Source organism: Verticillium dahliae, genomic scaffold (assembly GCF_000150675.1).
Source record: "Verticillium dahliae VdLs.17 supercont1.6 genomic scaffold, whole genome shotgun sequence".
NCBI lineage: Eukaryota > Fungi > Ascomycota > Sordariomycetes > Glomerellales > Plectosphaerellaceae > Verticillium > Verticillium dahliae.
Window position 1 is genome coordinate 1,652,529 of NW_009276926.1, and position 18,474 is coordinate 1,671,002.

Below are 18,474 nucleotides of genomic sequence, written 5' to 3' on the forward strand. Positions count from 1 at the left end.
GACGCAGGCCGTGGCGGGGCACAAGGCGATGCGGGTCAGTGCTGGAGCAGGAAGAAGTGGATCAGCTTTATCTAATCAGGTGTCCAGTGCACTATAACCAGAAATGCATGAGTTATGCAGAAAGACAGTCTAAGGCCCAATGCATTCCAATTCGGCTTTGGCCTCGCATTTTATGGCCTGAGGCGCATGATGCACGTGACATGCTCGGTCCAAGCTAATGGACCCATTCTGATTGGACATTGGCAAGTCGTTCCATCGAAAATTGGTCGGGACGTCGTTGTAGTCGTCCATGAGGCACATTCTTCGGACCTAGCTATCACGACACAGGCGTAACGAACCGACATCGCACATCTCGAGCAGCTGCTCTCAGAATGATCTCCAGAACGTCTCTCGCGCGATCGGCGCAGCAGGTGGCTCGCCAGTCGGCCGCCGCCCGACCTGCCCAGTGCCGAGGTCTTGCCAGCGCTGCCTCCTCCTCCGGCATCTACGAGCCCTCCGAAGCCAGCGGCGTCAAGCTCGCTGCTCGCGACTCCCACGGTCCTACAGCTAAGCTCGCCGTCGTGGCCAAGGCGGGTACTCGCTACCAGCCTCTTCCTGGTCTGGCTGCTGCTCTGGAGTCGTTCGCCTTTAAGGTCAGCCCACTCCTCCCTCTCTCTGCATCCATTCGCAATCCATTCGCAACGACAAAGACTGACCCCGGGCTCTTGATTCTTTCCAGAACACCCAGAAGCGGTCCGCTCTCCGAATCACTCGCGAGTCAGAGCTGCTCGGTGGCCAATTGGCTGCGTACCACACCCGTGAAGCTCTCGTTCTCGAGGCAAGCTTCCTCCGCGACGACCTCCCTTACTACGTCGAGCTGCTCGGCGAGGTTGTCTCCCAGACCAAGTACACCAGTAAGTCGGCCCATCGCATGTATGCCCAGCTCTCGCATTAAACCTTGTCACCAGCGCACGAATTCCACGAGGAGGTCCAGGAGACGCTCCGCCAGAAGCAGCAGGCTGCTAGCGCCAACCCTGCTGGGCTCGCCCTCGATGCCGCTCACGCCGTTGCCTTCCACCGCGGCCTGGGATCGCCTTTCAACCTGACCACCAGCGCCCCTACCAAGCCTTATCTCAGCGAGTTCGCCATTGCCGACTTTGCCGACTCTGCCTACGCCAAGTCCAACATCGCTGTTGTCGCTGATGGCGCCTCGACTGCCGAGCTGGCCAAGTGGACTGAGCAGTTCTTCAAGTCTGCTCCTACTGCGTCCTCCGGCAAGCTGGCTCTGAACACAACTGCCACCAAGTACCACGGCGGCGAGTCGCGTTCAGCGCACACCGCAGGCAATGCCGTGGTCATCGCATTCCCCGGCTCCAACTACGGATCCAAGTCTCCCGAACTGGCCGTCCTGGCTGCTCTCCTCGGAGGCCAGTCTAACATCAAGTGGACTTCCGGCTTCAGCCTGCTCTCCAAGGCCGTCGGCACCAGCCCTGGCCTGAAGCTCGCCACGACCAACCTCGGCTACTCCGACGCCGGTCTCCTGACCATTCAAATCTCTGGACCCGCTGCTGCCGTCCGCAAGGCCGCCGAGGAGGCTGTCAAGGCGATCAAGAGCGTTTCTGAGGGTTCCGTCAGCAAGGAGGACCTGGCCAAGGCTATCGCTAAGGCCAGGTTCGATGCTCTGGAGGCGAGCGAGGGCCGCAATGCTAGCCTCCTGCTGGCTGGATCCGGCCTCGCCCAGGCCGGTAAGCCCGTCAACATTGCTGACATTATCAAGCCCATTGAGTCCGTGACAGCAGAGAAGTTGAAGACAGTAAGTGGATCTCTATCAAAAATGCATTGTTCGTGACTGAATACTGACTTGCAATCTCAAGGCAACCAAGACCATCCTCGACGGCAAGGCCACTGTCGCTAGTGTTGGAGACCTGTATGTGCTTCCTTACGCCGAGGAGCTTGGTCTCCGAGTATAGAGCGTTGGAGCAACCGTGTATCAACAGTCACTCGAGCAGGACGAGCCGTGCTTTGTGGAAATACAGGGTAGAAGTGTTAGCTAGTATTCCGAGTCTGATCCCATCATTTTGTTCCCATAACACCACACCCATCCACGGCAATAGCTTTGCGCCCGAGAAGTGACCCTTCATCGCAATGTAGACTGCTTTCGTGCTCAGAGAATTGGTATGTGAGGCACCTGTAGTGCTGTGCTCTGATGAAAGTACTGACATCCATGACATCGACTTGTTGGGGGTGTCTTTACACAGGTAACCTTAAAAGCCGAGATTTTTAACTTGTTCTTTTTGGCTGTGAGTGGTTCTTGTCGCTAATGCATGCGAGTTTGCAAGTAAAAATGACACTCTCACTAACAAAGGCTTGGTGGTGTTCCAGATACCCCTTGGGCTCTCTATCTGTCTGGGCACCGCTTGTGGCCTGGATCTTGAATAGAGGCTCGCCTACTCACGAATAAGCATCAATGGAACGAGCCGTTGCTAGTGTGTGCAATGGTGAAGGTGTGGCTAAAATGCGACGATCCAAGTGTGCCCCTTGCCCACATTGGTATCTGAGCTGTTATCTGTTTTAACGACGTTGGTGGGGGGGTGGAGGAAGGGACCACTCTGATTCAGTTAGTCAGCAAGGACTATAAAACGTAGCCCTGGGGGCGCGTTGGGCGACAAACTAAGCCAGTTACAACAACTCTTATCCACCTAGCCAGACAGATACGCACTCAATAATGGTGGTCCAGAAGCGTGAATCGGCCGTCTGTATATAGCATTTCCGACGCCCTGCCTGGCCTAGAACGAGGCCGTTGATTCCCATACCCTCCATGATACTCGTCCCGTCCATGTTGAATCGTAGGCACGGAGGGATGGCCTTGACGTTAGGGGCGTTGAATAGAAGGAAGAAATCCTTAAGCCGTTGAGTGGTGACGCCCTTAATGCGGCTGGCTTCTATTCGCTTGCCTGGGAGGGTCGTAATAGAGGGATCGCTGCTTGAAGCCTTCTATCCAATGCCTCCCAAGGGGAATATCGTCCCCTTGAGCGAGGAGGATCCGGCGTGCGAAGTCGAGGACTTGAGAGTGTGAAGGGGCGAACCCTAGGGCGCCTTGTTCAATAATCCAACGGGCTAGGTGCTGTTCCTGAGCCTGACTCAGCCTCTGATAGGGAGCCTTTGCCTCACGGATCGTTGTTGCGCCCTTGAGTCTCCCTCGAAGCGTTGTGGCGGGAATATTCCAGTCACGCGAGGCCTTGCGCGTCGAGCAGCCATCAATAATGGCCTGAAGCGCGTTTGAAACGTCTTCCTCAGTGTATCTCTTCATTCTGAATCTGATGATATAGTCAGCGTAACTATCAGACGAGGGGTGGGTAAGATATCGCGATATACGTGCTATTGGGGGGGCCGATTTTCGGGTGTTGAAAGTGGGTAGAATTGGTGCGCGGAGTTGGGGGTGTGGGACTTAATGGCTAACCATTAACGATGTATTGTCGCGTGTTGATAAGCCACAATGGACCAGGCAGGGTACAGAAGGTGTGCTAGTGGGGTACGTACGGTGTGCGCCCTTCTAAGGGAAGGTCCCTCAGCAACCTTGGGAGGTCCGAGACTCAAGCTTCCACACTAAGGTTGGCCACTGAGTAGGTACCTTCCTCCACCAGTAGCAAGTAGGTCCGCAAGTACCTTTTCGCAGGGAAGGTGCCACCTTGGAGCATCGCCTCATCTGTCTCCAGGACACACCGAAAACAAAGCCTCATCCCCAACCTTCCCAACGCCGGCCCTTCCTTCGCCTTGGCCTGGTACGCTGCCATTCAATCAGGACCTCCTTTTACAACCCCATCTCGCACTCTCCGCGACTTGGTACGTTTTGCACACCGCCCTCACCCAGATACCACCAAGCCAGCTCCCGGCGGCATCGTTGACACTGGATCTCTGGGTAGCATTCTTGGCCGGTTAGATATCCCAAGCCGGCCTTGGTCTCCTTCATTCGAACACAGCCGAGCATTTCATTCTACAACAGACTCCAAGGGTACGTCTTCTGCGTACGACACAATTGGACTGATTTTGAACGAGCATGCTTCTCTGATACCCCTGTGGTTTCGAGCTTCAGCCCTCCCCTTATCACATACAGCCTACAAACCGCAAACATGCTAATTTCATTTCTTCATAGGGCAAACCGACATCAAAAAGCCCGTTGGCGATCGACATTACAGGCGGTTTGCCATCGCTGAACCGACTGCGACTTCCCCATTCGCATCGATTCTTCAAGACCTTGTGTGTTCTGCCCTTGCAGCCACAGGAGGGGAAACTCGGGTACTCGAGGTCAGTGACTAGAAGAGCGCCACGCCCGTGATACATTTCCTTATCCCAAATTTTGACCCATGGAAATGCTTTGGTTCCCATTCGAAAGAATCGGTATACAATAGACAACCAAGCCTCGCAACAGTTTGACTGACCTGGGATGCTGGTAGGCTTGTTGGACTCAAATTGCAGGCTGCAGTGACATTGTCTTGTCCGCTGCTAGCGATACCGTTACAAAGTGGTACCGGAGGCTGTACAACCACCTGGCACGCATCTTCGCAGTAGAAGCCTGCAACAGGATAAGCATACAATATGCCCTTCCCCAAAAAAGACAATAGCGCCGGCCCAGGCAGGGGTCAAAATGGTGAGCGCAATAGTCAGCTGCTACTTGACAAGTCTAACCATGATTCATATTTAGGTTCCAGAGGAGGATTCAGGACCGACGCAGCCATCTCCAACAGCAGACTCGGCGCCGAGCGGACATTGCAACCATGGATGCCCGACTCTACGGACGGTATGGATGAAGGTCTCGAAAGCTCGAGCAACAAGAACAACGCGCCTTGGGACCAATTCGCAGAGAATGAACGACGTTTCGGTATCAAGACCGACTACGACGAGAATATTTACACTACCGCTATCGACAAGAGCCACCCCCAATACCGCGAGCGGATGGCAGCGGCAGAAAAGAAGGCTAGAGAAATTTCGGGGAGCCAAGCTGCCACTGCACATGTAGCTGAAGAGCGCATCATGGACTACGCAGGCGGCGATGATCGCGGTGGTGACGAAGAGGACAAGTAAGTTGACCATTGAAGCACATGTTATCTCTCACCACTTAACATCAAAATCAGGTATAGTGGCGTTAGACGGCAGGACTTCCCTCCGCTCTCGACCCGTGAAAACAAGTACACGCCGCCAGCGAAGCGAGCTCCAGCAGCGCAGTCAACTGTCACAGGTGCCCCTGTCGACCCTGCCATCATCTCGTCACAAGTTCGCGCTCCTAGCAAGAAACCATCCCCTGCTAGGCCAGAGGATGCGAAGAGCCAACCGGTACCTGGGAAGCTACCGATGACACAGCCAGCCGATGAGTCGAAGCCTGTTGATTCCAAGGCGGCTATCAAATCTTCGCCGAAGGGCGAGGCTCCCAAGCCAGCAAGGGCTGACAGCCCTCCGGCGGCGGCCGCCGACACTGCGAAGCAAACTGAAGTCAAGCAAGCAGACAAGACGACCACGCCTCTTCGTGCACCATCTACGAGTAGCCGTGCCAAATCACCTCAAACGGCGGCAAAGGAGGGCACGCCAAGCGCTGCTCTGACAGTTGAACGAGATGTTCTCAATTCGTTCAAGTCTTTTGCTACCCAACAGCGACAGAACGCCGACAAGATTCGTACGAGCAAGGCTAAGGCTGACAAAGAAGTCAAGTTGACAGAGTTGAAGAAGTTTGCTCAAGGCTTTAAGCTGTCGACCCCTGTGCCTACCGACCTGATTTCTATCATCGCGAAGGACCCCAGCAAGCAGAAGGAAATACAAGCCAAGGCTCTTCAAAATGCGGAGGACGTGGCACGGACGAAGACGGTCGAGTCTGCTTCTAAGGACAAGGATGCCAAGGATGTATCCAACAAATCCACTGCCGCAGCTAGTGCTACACAGAGCACTCCTGATGGACGTGCGGGAAGCCGTCCATTAACCTCGCAGTACGCCAACTCTCCCGGCTCAGGACCCTCTGTGCGCAACGCAAATGCGCGTCAGTCGTATGCGCCGCCATCTCACCACAACCAGTCTTACCGCAATGATCGTCAAGGCCAACACGTTAACCAGCAAGCCCGCCAGTCTCTGGGACAGAGGCTTCGAAACACAGAGCAGCAAAAGATGTCGCAGGCTCCGCCTCATCAGCAGCCGGTGACCCCAGAGGTTCGGGTTCCGCCTACGGGCCCATCCAACAGCGCTGGAGATTCTTCTTTCGGCCGACGATTGAGTGGGGTCCCCGGCCACATGGGCCCAAAGCTGAACCCGAACAGCCACGAGTTCCGGCCCAACCCGTTTGCCACCTCGTTCAACCCCATTAGTAGTCACCCAAGCGCCGGATCGAGCCCTCGCTCGGGTGCGGCTGTGAACACGACCACGGTTGACACCGCCGCTGGTCCCGCGCCCGCTGGTCAATTGATACGCCGCAAGACGAAGGCCATTGATGTTCAGAAGTGCTTCATCCTTGCCCACATCAAGACCTTCACCCCACCTAAAGTGCGTAATTGGGATGATAACGAAGGTCTCAGGCCCTCGTATGATACGATACCAACGTGGCGTCAACTCCAGGAGGAGGACGAGAAGCCGGAATCGACAATGCGCCTGACCTACAAAGAATTCCTGGAACAGCAGTCGTTTGCGGCTCCTTCCATGACTACACCAACGCCTCCACATGTCACCTCCAATAATGCTCACCACTATCAGTTGCCGCTGCATATGCAGCAAAATGCACATGGCACGGCTCCTCGCCAGTCGCCAAACATGCCTACAATGCCACTCCATAACCAACATGTGCCTGCCCCTCATGGAGCTTACACGAATGGCGTCGACGATCACCGGATGATGCACTCGAACTCTGCGCAGTCCTTTGCCAGCCCCCGGATGAGCCATGTCCCTATCACATACACACCGGCAGTCAATTCGCCCGCTCAAGTCCCGTACTCGCAGCCGATGATGCAGCCATACGGCGGGCCCGGTACGCCGCAGATGAACCAGTATCGAAGCTTTTCCAACACCCACCAGTACCTGCAGCAGCAACCCGGACACATGGGTGGCCCTATGATCATGCAGCCGCAGTTTATGAGTCCGCAAGGAATGCTGCCTGGGCAACCGATGCAAATGTACGGGGGACACGCCCAATTCCCGCCCCCTAATGGTGGGCCCCCACCTCACCCAGGGTCGAACGGATATTCCAGCCCCGGACGGCCTGCTGCGCCCATGATGGCGCACCAAGGATCGCAGCAGGGCCAGACAGTGTACGGGATGAGTCCAAGCGTTCCCTACCAGCAGCCTGTCTTCGCGCCGCAACAGCCCGGCCTTCAAGGTAAGGGACACTCCCCTGAGATGGTCGCGCCACTTGCTCAACCCCTGAGATGAGGTCGAGGCCGAGGCTTGACGGGTTGCTAATCTATATGTCTTCGACCAGGCGGAAATTCACGCGGATATAACAATTCTGGGCCGCAGCACTTTGGTACAAGCCCACAGCAAATGCACGCATATGGGGCTCAGCATCGTGCCGGAAACAACTACGGCAGCGGCAAGAATCTGGGCAACAATGGAGCTCATGGTCACCCGCAAGGCCACGGCACGGCAGCGAACCCCCAAACGCGGGCTTCTGAAGGGCCTGCCGAGGCCAAGTAACCCGCCCGTTGGCACTTGACTGCGGGGCAGCCGACGACGACATGGGAGGTGGTTCTAGGCTGCATGTAATTTCCCGAGAGCACTCTTGGCACAGCAGGCAGCATACCGGGATACAGCAAGCTCGTCGTGGGGTAGGATGAGGTTGACTGACTAGTAGTCGGAGGGTGGAAAGTGGCAGGTGGGCGAGGTAGGCGAGGTGGCAATACAACATGCAGAGCAGCGCGTGCGTCGTGGAGTAGAAATCAAGATGCAGTTTCTTTGCCTGCTTGCAGCCATGATGGCACACACCATGGCACCTATGTGGTTCCTTGAATCCGAGATTCACGACGTAACAAGACACGGGATGCAGGTGTGTGAGTGTATTTGTGAGTGGCGTTGACACATGCTGGACGCCACCTGTGATGGCGCGTTTTGGAGTTTGAGTGCTCGGGCCCCACGTACTGACGAAGGCCTCGGGACTCGGCCACATCGCACGCCGATGTCCCTCACCAGGGATGCAGGATTCAGGCCTCAAACCTCGTGTGTTAATGAGCACTGGGTAGAAGATTAACATTGGACTTGGCTCCCCCACCTCCCCCTTCCCCTCAAAAAAAGCACAGTGCCTGCTGCAGGATCAACGGGCTGGAAGTTGTGACTGATTGAAAGTAGGAAATATGGTGAAGTATAGGACGACGAGGTAATGGGATCGATGTTTCTTCTGCCATGATGCACCTGGAGCACGAAGATCAAGGTCGACTGCGAGGCGAGAGACTAAGAGAGAGAGAGAGAGAGAGAGAGAGAGGCCGCTGCCTACGCAGAGTCAATGCCTGTGGAAGGCGGCGCGCCTCAACGGGTACCCTGTCCAGGACAGGGCCAGCGACAGAGCCGTGAGGAAGCGTGAAGTCAGGCCACGATCCGCATGGTGGCAAGGTACATCATCGAGGCTTGCGTCGACAATGTGAGAGGCATGCTCGGTTGCGCTGGGCTGGTAGGCTGCTGTGCTGTGTCGTTTAGTCAAGGGCGCGGCACGCGGTGGGGCAGCAGGGGCCCAGCATGGCGGCTACCACTTCGGAGGATCGACGTTTCATCGGCACTTGGGCCACCAGCGACTGGAATGGACGAATCCAGTCGCTGTGCATCGCTGTGCATCGCGGTGCCAGGGGTTCGAGGGGGCGTCGATCCCACCAGGCACGAAAGCCCATCGATTGGCTGGTAGCGCTGTGTTCCCCCTGAGGCAGCAGCCCCTGTGGTCACTCGTGTGCCTCAGAAGTTGGCGCGAATGCCTGGTGGTGCCATGTCATTCGTGAGTTAGGCATCCCACAATTCCAGTGCAGTGCTGTCTCGCCCCACCCATCCTCTCTTTCTCTCTCTCTGCTTTCGCCTGGCGCGGTCCAGCCTCGACGACAGCTTCCATTTCTAGCGACTCGTCTTTTATTTTTCTGCCGTGGCGGAGGGGGATGCATGGGGTCACGACATCTGTTTGTGACTGCGACGAGGTGATTTGGGCACCTGGTCACCAGAGAGCGGAAGAAGAAGGTGAAGAAGCATGGACATGCATCAGGAGAAAGCGGAGCGCGGCATGGATATCGTGGTTCTTTGGACGAACAAGCAAACAGCATCCAGTAACGGACCGATCAGCAGACCGACATGTGGCCCTGGCCCTGTCTCTGTCGCATCATCACAGATATGATGGGATGGGCGATTCGATGTGCATGCAGGGTGCGAGTGATGGCCTCTCCGTCGTTCGTGCCGCTGCCGCGCTCATCCTGCCGCCCTACACTGCTGCCGCCTGCCGCCTGCCCCGGGGGTTGGGTCGCATCGTATCGCACGGCATCGCATCGCATCATAGCGGAGGCCGGTAGAGAGAGGGGCTTGAGGCTTGAGGGGATGGGAAGGAGCGAGGAGGTAAAGGGGTCCTTCCTTGCCAAGCTGAGCCCGCTCGCCTGGCCGCGCCTGCCCTGGCCGCGCCTGCCCTCGCCGCATCCCTCTGCGTCCCCCACTCTGGGCTTGTGACAGGACTCGTGGGAGGCAGCAAAACAATAAAGGGGGCCTGGCCTCGCACTGGAATTTCAACGACGCCTGGTTCTGCACTGCTTCACTGTTCCATTCCTTCCTTTGCCTCCTTCCATTGTGCCTTGTATTCACTTCACACCTCGAAGTGCTGGTTTTCTTTGCAAATCCACACCTTCATACCAGGCTCGGGTCACTCCTTCTCCCAGCCTTTCTGATTCTTTTCATATCGCCCACTCTGGAACATTCGTCCTTCCAGTCTTTTTCCTCACAAGGCCTCAAGGTTCTTGCTACTGCCTGACCTCATCGCATACCAAAGCAAGCACCTCTGGAAGGTGTACTGTTCGCTGCCAGCTAGCCAGCCCAGCCCAGCCTCTACGTTCAAGAACAATAGTCTTGTCTGTTGTTTCGATTCCACACAGTCACCACGTTCCACGAGCCGGCTCAACTTATAGGACGACACGTATATAACACACTGCACATTCAGTCCTTCCTTCAACTCTGCTCCCCCGAGACACACAGCAGACAGACAGCAAAGCACACAACATAAACACACCAAACAAGAAAGTGAAGAAACGCAAAACACACACGCACATCATGTATACCCCCTCTCTATACGCTGCCTTCTTGGCCGCTCTTACCTTCGACTCGGTCTCCGCCCACATGGAGATGTCTTGGCCTCCCCCGCTCCGGTCCAAGAAGAACCCCTTCGCCGGAAGCGACATCGACTACAGCATGACCACGCCTCTGAGCGCCTCGGGCAGCGACTATCCTTGCAAGGGTACTCTGGGCCTCCTCGGCACTGCCGCCGCCGCTCCCGTGGCGAGCTGGCAGGCTGGTCAGACCTACAACTTGACCATCGAGGGTGGTGCCAACCACAACGGCGGCAGCTGCCAGGCCTCCCTCTCCTTCGACGGCGGCAAGACGTTCAAGGTCGTCAAGAGCTATGTCGGCGGCTGCCCTCCCGCCGGCACCTCAACTTACGACTTCACTCTGCCCGACGACACCCCGGCTGCCGATGACGCGCTGTTCGCCTGGACCTGGTTCAACCAGGTTGGCAACCGCGAGATGTACATGAACTGTGCTGTCGTCTCCACGAAGGCTGGCGGTAGTGCTAAGCGCCAGGCCACCTCGTTCAACAGCCGCCCTGACATCCTCGTCGCCAATGTCGGAAACGGCTGCTCCACCACGGAAGGCTCTGACGTTGAGTTCCCGAACCCGGGCGCCAGCGTTGCCAAGGCCAACAGCAAGACTGCGCCGCCTGTGGGAAGCTGTGGTAGCGCTGCTGGCGGCGGCGGCGGCGATACCGGCGCATCTCCTGACCAGGGCAACGCCCCGAACCCTGGCGACGGTGCCCCTCCCGCGAGCTCTCCGTCCAAGACTGGCGCAAACCCTGTGCCTACGACCCCCGCCACCACACCCGAGCAGCCTGGATCTGGCCCCGTCACCACTTCGACCACACTGTATGTATCCTCTATGCCTACTGTTCCTGACCACTTACTGACATCGGATAGCCCTGGTGGCGTCTTCATCCCTCAGCCCAGCCCCGAGGCACCAGAGGAGACCGTTGTCACCCCTCCCGCGGAGACTGGAAACGCTCCTCCTCCGGCAAAGCCTACCACCTTGGCAACTGTCACGACCACGGCCGGCACGGGTAGTGCTCCTAAGCCCACCTCGACCCCCGGATCGGGTGCCGGCAACGGAACCAACGCTGGAGTTCAGAAGCCAGGCGCCGCTTGCGCCAACGAGGGACAGTGGAACTGTGTAGGAGGCAGCCAGTTCCAGCGATGTGCTTCTGGCCTCTGGTCCGTCTTGATGCAGATGGCGCCTGGCACGTCCTGCGAGACGGGCATCAGCGAAGCCCTCGTCATGTTCAGGACCGGTAGCCGAGTCCGTCGCTTCGTCTCTCCCCGCTATCTCGCTTAAGGCTTGACTTCCCTTTCTCGACATACCTCTTCCACCGTATACAGCCTTCCTCTACCGGTGACTTTGCAGGAACAGCAGCGATTGGCGTACATATTGATCAACCATGACAAGGTCAGGCACCAGCACGTGGATGGAGTTTTTGGGCGTTTGATTTGCTACATTTGCATCAGTCTAGAGTAGTTGTGCCCTTGGCAAACCAAATTGGGATTATCTTCCCGTTATCATTTTTCTCCTGGCAGCTACGTGAAATGTGATGAGCTGAGTTGTGCTTGCCTAATGGGCTATGTTTCCTGGGAACGCGCTCGTTTGTTATCCTAGCATATGGCGCGGCAGGCTGTGTAGAGGCTCAAAACAGACGATGAAAGAGACTGCCTTTCGGTGAATGAAGATGCATTGCATTGTTGGTTGCTTTCAGGTCAGGAACAGCGAGTACGTCAACTTGCCCTTGTTGCCGGTTGCACAGCCACTCCTAGCAAGCCAAACCCCCTCGACAGGCTGCCTCCTGAACCGCCTCGAAGGTACCTAGGTACAGTGCCAAGTTCTATCCCGACGCCACTTTTAGGCTGGGTTGGGCCTTGAAGTCAGTCAGGGGGGCGAGGTGGCGCAAGGGGTTGACAAAAGGGGTTGACAAAAAAGCAGCATGGGAAAAAGACAGGTGCTTATGATAGCTAGGAACCAGAATATAAATAGAAGTACTTCTCTATCTCTACTACGTAGTTATCCTGCCGTCTATCCCTATTACATCTCGCATCCTCTGTAAAATCAACTTGAATGAGAGATTGACAAGATTTAAATATCCCTACTTAGAGATTTACCTAGGCCTCTATAGCTACCTAGGTTTTCAAGCTCTGCTACAGCCTGTACGCTATGCCTTGGGTATACTTTACTTTATAAGTATCTTTTAGGCGCTCCCTAGCTATAGCTAGAATTACTGTCTTTCTCTAGTGTATACATGGTGAATCGTGATGGAATTGGTAGTGGAATTGCCACGCGGTTTTCTTTTTGTCAACCGCTTTTGGGGGCGACCCGCTATGAACTTAAGCATTGCTCATGACGAGAAATACCCGACCGCCCTTGTGCTATCACTCCAGTAGATAGGTAAGCCACCTAAGCATATAATTGAGAATCAGGTAGTACTGAATACGGAAATGCCACCAAACGGAAATTCCACACGGGGACCTGGGTGACGCATGTCAGGAAATACCCTTTACTTTCATACCTAGGAGAGTGAACGTTCCAGACGGCACCGAATGGCCCCTCAAAAGTCTGGCTGGCAACGGCCCTGTTAAGTGACCAACGCCTATATCGTCTACTGGCCCCCCTCCGTCACCTCCCGCTACCAGTGATACCTCGAACAAACCACGTCGTGGTACTACGACCACGTCCTCCGCCGAACACCTAAACCACGCAACATTGTATGCGCGTTGTCGCTCTCGACGCACTCGATACCTCTACCCCTCGGAGTACGTCTCCCCTCCCCGATGGCTGGGCCTACCTCGCCGGGCGCCGAAGGCCCCACGTTTGGCCCTCCTCAACTTCCACCAGGTTGGATCGCGCAGTGGGACGGCGCGAGCAAGAAGTACTACTTCGTTCAGCTGTCCACCGGCGTTTCGCAGTGGGACACGCCGACGGATGCTGCGCCCACAGGCACACCAGCACCTGGTGTCGAGCATCCCTACGGCATCCCGCGGCAGCAGGAACTTATCACACATCCAGACGGCAGCCAGACCGTCCGGCACGTCGATGGTTCCATGGAGCCGGTAAACCCCCCCATGCCGCCAGACGGCACGCGCGGCATTGGCGGACAGACTGGCGACCGCGGCCTTGGTGTAAGTCGTGCTCTCTTCACCTCCTAGGATTGCGCCACACGGCACAAGGACTGATCTCGCCTTGCGCGCAAACAGAGCATGGCCATGAACGCCCTGCTGGGTGGGAAAGACTCGAGCAATCACAATGCGAACGGCAACCACGGCGGCTCCGGCTCGAATCCTTTCGGCAATCTCGCAAACCAGTTCTTGGGGGGTGGGGGACACGGCGGTGGAGGGGCAGGCAAGAATGCACTTGGCAAACTCGGCGGTGCGCTGGCGAACAGCTTCCTACATTCAGGTGATAAGCCTGAGCAGCCGCAATCGTACCACAGCGGTCAGACTACGGGTCACCAGCCGCAGCAGCAGCAGCAGCAGCATGGCCTAGCTGGTTCGTTAATGGGCGGTGTTGCGAGTATGCTCGGTGGAAACAAGCCATCGCACGGGGTACGTTCTCTCCAAATCTTTGCAATCTAGGACATGCAGCTTACATGCCACCTCCTCTCCAGAACAGCAACTACGGATATTCCAACTCAGGCAGCGCCTCAGGCGGCTACTCAGGCCAAGCCCCTCCGACGTCGTACCAACCACCCGGTGGTGGTGCAAATGCGCCCGGATCATCTTCCTATCAGACAACGACGCCCAACCATGCCCCAAACCCCTCGTTTCCTTCCCCCCCAGGTCAAAACGGGAGTCAGACCTCGGCGCATCAGACACACCCCACGTACGGACAGGTTCCCGGGCCGCCTCCCGGAAAGCCCCCGGGCGCCTACGGACAGAGCGGCGGATATGATGCCCCATCACAAGGCGGTCATCATCATCATCAACAACAACAACCACAATACGGCCACACCAGCAATGGTGCCTATGAGGCTTCGTATGGAAACGGCGGCAACGCACCTGGTGCCTACCCCGGCAACAACCCGACCTACTCACAGGGCTCGAATCAGCAAGGCCACGGTTACGGCTCCCAATACTGACAGCTCTTTTTTTTTTTTCCAGCCGAAAAGTATGGTTGAGATCCACGCTGCCAGTTCAGGGCTGATGCAAGCCCTTACTCTGTGATTCGGGAATTTCTTTGCCCGCGGGCAGATTGAGAACGACCTACCTTTTGACAGCTGACAAGTCGTTCAGATTTGTTTTTAGTTCGCAAGCAGACTGGATATTGTATCATGAATTACATAACGACTTGTTTATAAATGTTATTTGCGCTTGAACTGCAATAGAACAGAACCACAACAAACCGGCTTCGCTCATCCTCAGCTGGGACTGATGATGCCCTTCATTCGCTACATGTCCTTCTTCAAGGCCTGCCCTGGCGAGCTGGTCAACACCAGCAAGTGGTTGCGAATACGCTGAGCAAGCGCCCAAGCCAGACCTGCAACAAGAGTTATGTACACAACGGTTGGCGCGAGTGATTGCGGCACAACATTAAGGAGATACGGATCGAGGATGATGTCCACCAAGACAGGATCGACGTGAGTCATGACGGCGGCATCGTGTGAATAGTAATCAGCGGCGGCCAGCACGCGCAGCAACATTGCGGATGCCTCAGAATCAGACGTCGTTCGGCCACGACCGTGCGCTTTACCGCCTGTAGCAGTTGAACTTGCGTCCATTGGTTGGGTGGTCCCGAGACTCGCGCGAGATTCCACGTAGCTTGCGAGCGAGGTGATCAGATCGGGGGTTTCCCAAACCTCTTCCAAGGGGTACACGTCCAAGATGAAGTTGGTTGGTTGCTTCGTAGATTGGGCCACTGGTTAGTCCAACAACAGGTCTCACGAGAAGAAAAGGCATCTGTGACAAACCGTGGCGGCCCAGCACACGCGCAACTCGTAGCGTTGTGAGGGTCTAAGGTCGTCTAGCAAGAACCACGTGGCCAAGCCAACGGCCGAACCGGCGTTGGGGAATGAAGCATTCAGATGCGACCTTATGGATGTCCTGGTAGGGGTGAGGACGTCCAGGCCCAGGACCTCCAGCGTGGGCTGGTGAGCTGGGATGTTGACTGTTGCCGGGGCGAGGAATATGGACTTCTCCGTGTTGCCTTCACACACTGCGGCCATCAACAGGGCCAGCGGAAACGTGAGGTGTTTAACAGACCACATGGTTGATGCGATGGGCACCTTTTTTGTTTGGATTCCCGCACTGCCGAGTGTGAATAGCGGTGAAATGCTGCTCGAACCAATGCGAGGGTTGACTGGCGCGGGAGGACAACACGGCGCGCTGGCGGGGACCGTCCAATCCAGGACCCCAGCACAGACGCGCTTACCAATTAAGGCAGCACCATCAACAAAAACTCCTGCACGGACCCCTGTCGCGGTCAAATTTCCCCCACCTCCCCTGCCCGACTCGACCTTTCCCCGTCCAGGTCTTGCCGTCCTTCACTCGTCCCAACCTACCTCAACCTCGTCCCTATCTGACCTTACCGACGATTCCTTTTTTGCCCGGAGTCGTTCTCAAGACTACGGCCGACGACACATCTTTGGAGCTGTTGCTATCCTTTCCTGTCTGTGCTTCCTTGGAGTGCCAACTCGCCAGCTTGCCAATCGAAACCCGCATACACCCGAACCCCCTTTGCTCTCACCGAAACTGCCCATCATGCGTGAAGTCATCAGCATCAACGGTACGCCCGACCCCTCCTACCATCCACACGCACTACGCGTTTTTCTGGGCTTCCCCTTCGTGGGACCCTTTCGGCAGCCGCCTCGGACTATGGGATCTTTGAGGAATACGTACTGACGTGCCCCTCCACACAGTCGGACAGGCCGGTTGCCAGATTGCCAACTCGTGCTGGGAGGTATGTACTGTCTGAGAGCACGCGTCGCTCTCAACCCACACCCCGCCAGAACCACATGGCACGACCGGTCTATATGGATGGAGGAGCACCCAGATCGCTAACCGAGCGACTCTGCAGCTCTACTGCCTCGAGCACGGCATTCAGGTATGTTTATTGTTGCCCGCCCTCCTGTTCAGCGGAACCCCCCCACCCCCATCATCAGGGCGTGTATACTGATGCTTTCTCGTGTGATACAGCCTGATGGTTTCCTGACCGAGGAGCGCAAGGCCGCTGACCCTGATCACGGCTTCAGCACCTTCTTCTCTGAGACTGGTACGCGCTGGCTCACCGATCTCTGACAACGGTACGGGAGTCACTAACGTATTTCCTCCCATGTAGGTCAGGGCAAGTATGTCCCTCGCGCCATCTACTGCGATCTCGAGCCCAACGTTGTCGATGAGGTCCGCACCGGCGCCTACCGCGGCCTTTTCCACCCCGAGCAGATGATTACCGGCAAGGAGGACGCCTCGAACAACTATGCCCGTGGCCACTACACCGTTGGCAAGGAGCTGATTGACCAGGTCCTGGACAAGGTCCGCCGCGTCGCCGATAACTGTGTTGGTCTCCAGGGCTTCCTCGTCTTCCACTCCTTCGGCGGTGGCACGGGTTCCGGCTTCGGTGCCCTCCTCATGGAGCGTCTGTCGGTCGACTACGGCAAGAAGAGCAAGCTCGAGTTCTGCGTCTACCCCGCCCCTCAGACTGCCACTTCGGTCGTCGAGCCCTACAACTCGATCCTCACAACCCACACCACTCTCGAGCACTCGGACTGCTCCTTCATGGTCGACAACGAGGCCATTTACGACATCTGCCGTCGCAACCTTGGTCTTGAGCGCCCCAACTACGAGAACCTGAACCGTCTCATCGCCCAAGGTATGTTGCCTCTTATATGAAGGCCCGCAACCCCCAGGGGCTAATAGTCGTACGCAGTCGTTTCCTCCATCACCGCCTCCCTCCGCTTCGACGGCTCGCTCAATGTCGACCTGAACGAGTTCCAGACCAACCTGGTCCCCTACCCTCGCATCCACTTCCCCCTCGTTGCCTACGCCCCCATGCACTCGTCGGCGAAGGCGGCCCACGAGGCCAACTCCGTCATGGAGATGACCATGTCTTGCTTCGAGCCCAACAACCAGATGGTCAAGTGCGACCCCCGCCACGGCAAGTACATGGCGACCTGCCTTCTGTACCGTGGTGACGTTGTCCCCAAGGACGCACACACCGCCGTTGCCACGCTCAAGACGAAGAGGACCATCCAGTTCGTCGACTGGTGCCCCACCGGTTTCAAGCTTGGTATCTGCTACCAGGCTCCTGAGAAGGTTCCCAACGGTGATCTGGCCAAGGTCAGCCGCGCTGTGTAAGTTGCATCCCCGCCCTGTGCACTGGAAGTACGAATGACCACATTGCTGACTTGGGTATCTAGTTGCATGCTTTCCAACACGACGGCCATCGCCGAGGCCTGGGCCGCTCTGTCCAACAAGTTTGACCTCATGTACTCGAAGCGTGCCTTCGTTCACTGGTACGTCGGCGAGGGTATGGAGGAGGGCGAGTTCTCTGAGGCTCGTGAGGATCTCGCTGCTCTGGAGCGCGATTACGAGGAGGTTGCGACGGACTCTGTTGGCGATGATGAGGGTCTCGAGGTTGAGTACTAGTCAACCCACGTGTGTTCCATTCGGCGATTGGTGCCATTCGGTGAACGGGTAGAGTAGACAGTCATTCTGCGTACGGGTCCAAACTGCTTCTCAGATGGCACGCATCTCTCATGGGACGCTGTTAAGCCTTGATCATGGCATGAGATGAACCAGCGAGGGTCGCGACGTTTCTTACTTGCTATTGACAACAGGCCAAGCCAATACATATACCTCTTTTTAATCAGAAACAAAGAATTGCCAAAATGCCAGAGAAACCACAACGGGCTTAATATTGACACACGCAAGATGATGCAATTTGAGGAGCTTCCTGAGCACTAGGCACCACTACGTGTCGCCGATTGGCTGTAATAGGGAGCTCTCGGTCGAGATTATGTAATACCAGGTACCCACCTCTATCGACCTCCACGACAGCCAACGGGGGGGCCGGGAGGTGTGTACCTCACTTCCCCAGCCCGTGGACTTGCCCAAACACCTGCCTCCTCTAAGGCCGTCTTCCAACTTCAATAAGTTGCGCCGCCATCAATCTGGACAGTTGCGCCCCTCGACCTTGGGTGCAAACAGTGCAGCTTCAAGAATCCGCGGGCACCCCGGTAGTAGCCCGCTCGCTTCTAGCCTCCTGTTGGCCGGG

General features: G+C 56.6%; 7 protein-coding genes across 7 annotated transcripts; 5 read left to right on the forward strand and 2 right to left on the reverse strand.

Moving 5' to 3' along the window:
• Positions 1-339: 339 nt before the first annotated feature.
• Positions 340-2,066, forward strand: VDAG_04054 (cytochrome b-c1 complex subunit 2). The gene is made up of 4 exons (XM_009654138.1): positions 340-632; positions 719-893; positions 948-1,792; positions 1,854-2,066. The coding sequence occupies exons 1-4, from the start codon at positions 372-374 to the stop codon at positions 1,947-1,949; spliced, it is 1,377 nt and encodes a 458-aa protein (XP_009652433.1). The 5' UTR covers positions 340-371; the 3' UTR covers positions 1,950-2,066.
• On the reverse strand, positions 2,013-3,382 carry VDAG_04055 (uncharacterized protein). Its single transcript, XM_009654139.1, has 4 exons — positions 3,359-3,382; positions 2,651-3,296; positions 2,200-2,588; positions 2,013-2,142 (listed from the first exon to the last, which is right to left on the reverse strand). Exon 2 carries the CDS (start codon positions 3,287-3,289, stop codon positions 2,906-2,908), a length of 384 nt encoding a protein of 127 aa, XP_009652434.1. The 5' UTR covers positions 3,290-3,296; positions 3,359-3,382; the 3' UTR covers positions 2,013-2,142; positions 2,200-2,588; positions 2,651-2,905.
• Positions 3,383-4,575: 1,193 nt separating this feature from the next.
• On the forward strand, positions 4,576-7,644 carry VDAG_04056 (uncharacterized protein; the record flags this gene model as incomplete). Its single annotated transcript, XM_009654140.1, has 4 exons — positions 4,576-4,627; positions 4,682-5,057; positions 5,112-7,327; positions 7,430-7,644. The coding sequence occupies 4 exons, from the start codon at positions 4,576-4,578 to the stop codon at positions 7,642-7,644; spliced, it is 2,859 nt and encodes a 952-aa protein (XP_009652435.1).
• A 2,068-nt stretch (positions 7,645-9,712) lies between these two features.
• Positions 9,713-11,777, forward strand: VDAG_04057 (uncharacterized protein). Its single transcript, XM_009654141.1, has 2 exons — positions 9,713-11,096; positions 11,148-11,777. The coding sequence occupies exons 1-2, from the start codon at positions 10,231-10,233 to the stop codon at positions 11,557-11,559; spliced, it is 1,278 nt and encodes a 425-aa protein (XP_009652436.1). The 5' UTR covers positions 9,713-10,230; the 3' UTR covers positions 11,560-11,777.
• Positions 11,778-12,784: 1,007 nt separating this feature from the next.
• VDAG_04058 (uncharacterized protein) lies at positions 12,785-14,362 on the forward strand. The gene is made up of 3 exons (XM_009654142.1): positions 12,785-13,388; positions 13,464-13,811; positions 13,874-14,362. Exons 1-3 carry the CDS (start codon positions 13,041-13,043, stop codon positions 14,342-14,344), a joined length of 1,167 nt encoding a protein of 388 aa, XP_009652437.1. The 5' UTR covers positions 12,785-13,040; the 3' UTR covers positions 14,345-14,362.
• Positions 14,363-14,544: 182 nt separating this feature from the next.
• VDAG_04059 (uncharacterized protein) lies at positions 14,545-15,520 on the reverse strand. Its single transcript, XM_009654143.1, has 2 exons — positions 15,173-15,520; positions 14,545-15,103 (listed from the first exon to the last, which is right to left on the reverse strand). Exons 1-2 carry the CDS (start codon positions 15,467-15,469, stop codon positions 14,654-14,656), a joined length of 747 nt encoding a protein of 248 aa, XP_009652438.1. The 5' UTR covers positions 15,470-15,520; the 3' UTR covers positions 14,545-14,653.
• Positions 15,521-15,962: 442 nt separating this feature from the next.
• On the forward strand, positions 15,963-18,073 carry VDAG_04060 (tubulin alpha chain; the record flags this gene model as incomplete). Its single annotated transcript, XM_009654144.1, has 7 exons — positions 15,963-15,987; positions 16,121-16,161; positions 16,279-16,305; positions 16,398-16,473; positions 16,540-17,070; positions 17,128-17,551; positions 17,618-18,073. The coding sequence occupies 7 exons, from the start codon at positions 15,963-15,965 to the stop codon at positions 17,844-17,846; spliced, it is 1,353 nt and encodes a 450-aa protein (XP_009652439.1). The 3' UTR covers positions 17,847-18,073.
• Positions 18,074-18,474: the final 401 nt, after the last annotated feature.

Coding starts and splice junctions, on each gene's coding strand:
- VDAG_04054 (XM_009654138.1), top strand. CDS start 372: ATGATCTCCAGAACGTCTCTCGCGCGATCGGCGCAGCAGGTGGCTCGC. Junction 633..718: donor TGGAGTCGTTCGCCTTTAAG/GTCAGCCCACTC, acceptor GATTCTTTCCAG/AACACCCAGAAGCGGTCCGC. Junction 1,793..1,853: donor CAGCAGAGAAGTTGAAGACA/GTAAGTGGATCT, acceptor TGCAATCTCAAG/GCAACCAAGACCATCCTCGA.
- VDAG_04055 (XM_009654139.1), bottom strand. CDS start 3,289: ATGAAGAGATACACTGAGGAAGACGTTTCAAACGCGCTTCAGGCCATT.
- VDAG_04057 (XM_009654141.1), top strand. CDS start 10,231: ATGTATACCCCCTCTCTATACGCTGCCTTCTTGGCCGCTCTTACCTTC. Junction 11,097..11,147: donor GTCACCACTTCGACCACACT/GTATGTATCCTC, acceptor GACATCGGATAG/CCCTGGTGGCGTCTTCATCC.
- VDAG_04058 (XM_009654142.1), top strand. CDS start 13,041: ATGGCTGGGCCTACCTCGCCGGGCGCCGAAGGCCCCACGTTTGGCCCT. Junction 13,389..13,463: donor CTGGCGACCGCGGCCTTGGT/GTAAGTCGTGCT, acceptor GCGCGCAAACAG/AGCATGGCCATGAACGCCCT. Junction 13,812..13,873: donor GAAACAAGCCATCGCACGGG/GTACGTTCTCTC, acceptor CCTCCTCTCCAG/AACAGCAACTACGGATATTC.
- VDAG_04059 (XM_009654143.1), bottom strand. CDS start 15,469: ATGTGGTCTGTTAAACACCTCACGTTTCCGCTGGCCCTGTTGATGGCC. Junction 15,104..15,172: donor GCGTGTGCTGGGCCGCCACG/GTTTGTCACAGA, acceptor CAATCTACGAAG/CAACCAACCAACTTCATCTT.